Source organism: Pyxicephalus adspersus, chromosome 10 (genome assembly GCF_032062135.1).
Source record: "Pyxicephalus adspersus chromosome 10, UCB_Pads_2.0, whole genome shotgun sequence".
Taxonomy (NCBI): domain Eukaryota; kingdom Metazoa; phylum Chordata; class Amphibia; order Anura; family Pyxicephalidae; genus Pyxicephalus; species Pyxicephalus adspersus.
The window spans coordinates 51576970-51581642 of record NC_092867.1 but is presented as its reverse complement, the minus strand read 5'-3'; the positions used below and the strand labels follow the sequence as shown (position 1 = coordinate 51581642).

The 4673-nt window shown below is 36.8% G+C and overlaps 1 protein-coding gene across 1 annotated transcript in view; it reads right to left on the bottom strand.

Annotated features, from left to right (window-relative positions):
• Positions 1-4673, bottom strand: part of SSRP1 (structure specific recognition protein 1) — a gene marked incomplete in the record, with an annotated part of 27641 nt that overhangs the window by 8279 nt on the left and 14689 nt on the right. Inside the window, 5 exon segments of the mRNA XM_072423185.1 lie at positions 777-849; positions 1460-1681; positions 2270-2398; positions 2611-2624; positions 3537-3767. Coding sequence (XP_072279286.1) covers positions 777-849; positions 1460-1681; positions 2270-2398; positions 2611-2624; positions 3537-3767 — 669 coding nt within the window.

Below are 4673 nucleotides of genomic sequence, written 5' to 3'. Positions count from 1 at the left end.
CTGGACCAAACATATGTGAGCGAGGCAGCAAGAACAACCCTATATAATTTTAGAAATACACGTGGCAATTTGTGATGCACGATTGCAAACAAGTGATTCACAATATATTATCAAACCATGCAAAACACAAACAATTGTATCACCCGGATTTGGCAAAAAAACATCTCCCAAGCATTTTTTTAATCTTATCCACTGGTGTCCCTATGGGCCCTTGCCAACAATGTCCCCCACCTCTCCTTATAAAATCACCCACTGTGACTATAGCCATTATTACAGAATTATCACAGCAAGTACACACAAAAAAAAAGTATTTAAATGCCCCCAATTAGTACCTAATCCAAATGGTACTAAGGCTTTAAAGTAAAATGTCATACCTGCTGCAAAGCTACAGAGAATGCATTACATGCATACTCATGTACACAATGGGGTTAATTTGCACTTTGGAAGTTAATTATTCAGCAAACACAAAAATCAAGACTTCATGCAACCACCCTGGATTATAATTTTTGTTGGTTATTTGTTAACACCTAATAAGTTCAAAGACAGGGACAGTGTTAGGACCTTCCCTAACACTTTCAAAGGCTGTGTCAAACATGCACATAATAGATTCCCATTAGTACAAGTGCACAATTTAGATATATAACCTGTTTTGGAGGAAGAACTGACCTGTGACTTCTAGAATAAAAGAAAATATAATAAAAGTGAGAAACTCAAAAATAAAAGTAAAAATCTAGAACAAAGCAGAGGGTAAAGAAAAAATGAAGAAAACCTCTTACCTCTTTCAAGCCTCTGTTTTTGATGTTAAGTTTCTTGGCATTCACAAAGTCAAACAGTTTTCCATATTCCTCCCTGCATTGCCAAAGAACAGAAAATTTGAATAGCAGATAATCTAAATTTCATGGTATTTTTTCTTTTGAACTGAACAGAATTAGAACATCTGTCCAGGATTGGTGGATCTCTAATATTCTGTGCAGTCTCCTGATTAGATGGTATGGATTCATATCAGCCAATGATCTTGCAGATTCAATCAATCAGGTGGTTTCTTCGAGCGGGTCCCGCGTCCTTCTGGTATCCTTCTTCAGGCGCTGCCATCTTCTTCTGGGTTCTCCTTTGAACCTCACCTGATCTTGCAAAAAAAGGCTCCAAATACTGGGGCATGCACAGAAGGAGCAGCCATTGCCCTCCCTAGATGCACAAAGTAGATATCCTGGGAGGCTCAGCAAGAGGTGCTGCACTTTTTAACCTCCCTAGCGGTTCATTTCTTTCCGGTTTTATATGTCTAAAAGCGGTACATTGCACTTTCAAAATATAAATAATGCTTTTTGATAGTGTTTGTAGGTTGGTCACATAACTTACTAGGTCAATATGGCTGATTTCATGCAAATTTGTTTAAAATATGTTGCTATCCAAGTTTAAATAGTTATCATTTGGTTAAAAAAATAGATTTCCATTCACTCACCTTTCAATGCTGCTAAACGTATACTGTGAGCCTTGTTTGGTCTCTATTTCAAAGTCAAAAGATCGTGTTGTTGTGGTACCACGGGCAAAATTGACACACTGGACCTCATCAAACCGGATATGTACTGGTGGTTTGTGGACATATATGAAACCTCTTTCCAGGGGATATAGCAGTCCTGAGCTAGCTTTATAAGAACATGTGATGCACTGAGCACCAGAGTGCCTAGGAAAATAAAACAAAATTACAGGTGGTAGTGAAAAAATAGGTAAACACAACACCACAACAACAAAAAAAAAAAAATTAATGATCAAAGCCAAGTTTCATTTTCACTGAAGCTTTTTCAATGTGTTACGGCAAAATATAGGCTTTATTGTTCACCACATATCAAACCTACCCTTGCAAATTTATTCTAAAATTAAGGTGAATAGGGAGGTATATATCCATTTTTTTAAACCGGAGCGCCATTTTCCTTATAAGTGGATATGACTATCAGACCCTGTCCTCCTGAAACCCAATTTATTAATGATCACAGAACATGAGTCAAATACACCTGTAAAATTCTGAAAAGGCCTTAAGCTGACACTATTACCACAGGTGCTAAAATTGTGTAATAGTTTCCATCCCTGGCATTTTAATGCATCTTACAGGTAAATATGCAATCTGAATTGTGAAATTTTTACTGTGGTAGATATAAAAAAATAGTAAAGATATTTATTTAGGTTCAAGATCCCCTCCAAACTTGAAAAAAATACTATTTAAATCTATTGTAAAATTTCAGTGCTCACAGCACATTATTTTTAAATAACTCACCCTTGAAAGTTTCCAGGTACAGTGATCTTTCGGTTCACCAGCGCCTTCATAACGCGACTAACCATCTCATACAGACAACCAGACATGTTCTTCTTTAACTTTCCTTCAAAACGTTTCTCAACCTCCTCCCTGGAAACCAAAAATAATTAAAATTTAGCAAGTGAAATTTTTTTTAAATACAGGTAATATGTTCATAAACAACCGGTGTTCTCTTTTTTAGTTTAGAATGTAATTTTGAAACATCTTACATTAGGCCTTATTAACATGTCATTAACAAGTTAACCAGATGTTTATTTCCAGAAAGTTATTGTTTTTACCAAGTCTCCATTTTAGAAAGTTACCAATAATTTTTGTTCTGATTAGAAACACCTTTATAACAAAATAAGCAAAAGTTCCCAACCCATCCTTAACCTTTTGTTAATGAGGGCTAAAGCAATGAGACAAAGATCTCTGTTGTAAAGAAAAGTATGATTTTCCCCATTTTACTGTTCCAATGGCAACTATCACTGGAAGATGCAGCAAATAAAAAAAATCACTGATGGATTTATTTGCAGGAATAAAATACTAGCAGATATTTTAGTTCTACCCCACAGTAAACAAGAAGTTAGAAACCTTCTGCCCTAGTGACAGGGGTAATTAGGGTGGGAGTTAGAAATTGGTTTTAATGTAGACCTACACCTTTAAAATCCCTGCTACTGGACCCTTCATTTAATAACAACCCTTTTATAACGTGTCCATTAGGCCAATAGTTTACAAGTTATCCACCTGTTAAAGACTTCCTTGCACAGACATTAAAAAGCCTTAAGCTCCATACACACGTGCAATTCTTGCTGTTGGAAAGGATCCTTTCCAACGATAAGAACCGCACCATGCATGCACGTGTGCTGTACATTCAGCACAGTTCTGCTCTATGAAAAGGAGAGGGGGAGAGCGATGGAGCGGCACCCTGCTGCTCGTTCTCCCCCTTCCCTTGCATTAGGATCGCTCGTCGTTCATCGTCCATGGATCAGCCAGGACTGGGCTCTCTGCCTATGCGTGGCCCAAATCATAGGACTGTTTGGACATATTTAAACATAATTTTTAACAGGTCACACATTTAATTTAACCATAGAATTGGTGTTTGTATTTCCCAAAGCTCAGCTTTAAAACACAACAGAATGTGGTTTTAATGCTTGGAGGTCTTAACACTTTTTTTTACAAAGAAATTAATTCAAAACAAGGAGTCAAATAAGTTGCAAGGAAGCCACAAAGTATATAAGTATCTTACCACAAAGAACATTTGTCTTTGGTCCTTGTGAGGAAGAAGGAAGAGACGTAGGACTGTTGTGTATGGAATTTTATAGTCAAATGTTTTTCCGTGCAGGTGAAGGAAGGTGGGGTAGATTCGGATGTCGTAGCGACCGCGTGGAGTAAGACATTGCAGTTCTCTGAATATACAAACTGCATCACCTGTTGCTTGTATCACATCTGCCTTGGATAGCACATTTTGAGCAAATGCCTAAAAGGTAGAATGATTAAAAGACTTCTGAAAGTGTTTTATCCAACATAATATGTAGATCCCTGGGATGTATCATCATCAGACCAATTACATTTGTGACATGGGATTACTAACAGCCATCTCCTATCAAATATCAAATGGGGTAAACTGAACGAAGGGTAATTTCCCTGCCCTGTATTTTAGATGCGTTTAACTTGCCTTACTATTTAGTCCTATGGAACATGTGCTATTGTAAGCAGCACAACAAAAGTATTGAGTAGACTTTTTTTTTTTTAACATAGCAAAACAAAAAACGTGTAAAACGGCCCCAAGGGACCCAGGGTGAATAGAGAATAAGGGTGAAGGAAGTGGACTTAAGCCATACAGAGACTACAATCTTTACCTCCATTTGCTATTTTGTGCAACAATCTTACAGATGTACAATAGTAACCAAAAGTTTGAAAGACAAAAATGCATCTTTTTTTTATCAATTTATCTTCAAACTTTTTTTTTATCATCATTGTGTCCCTTTTTTCTACAGAAGCATCATTTTGTTGGACATTTCTCAAGTGTCCTTGCCTTAATTTTTTAAGCTCCTAGTTACTTTGTTACATGTTTCACCACTGGAATATTTTCAATCCTCATAACTGATACGCATTTATTTTTCCCAATATAAAGCCCTACTAGACACGAAATCAAACAAGACAAATTCTCAAAGCAATCGTGTTAGTCTCAATTTGAAGTATTACCTTTGGAATTAAACTTAGCAAATGTAAAAACATTGTGTAGCCATTTACCTACACATACAGCTCACAGCGACTATTAGCTCCCTGGTAAAAGATTCTTACAGACCACCTATTTCTCGTAAGCTCAAGTAGACAGATACAACTTGCTGGGTGCTGTAATGGGTAATGTACCGTGTTTCCC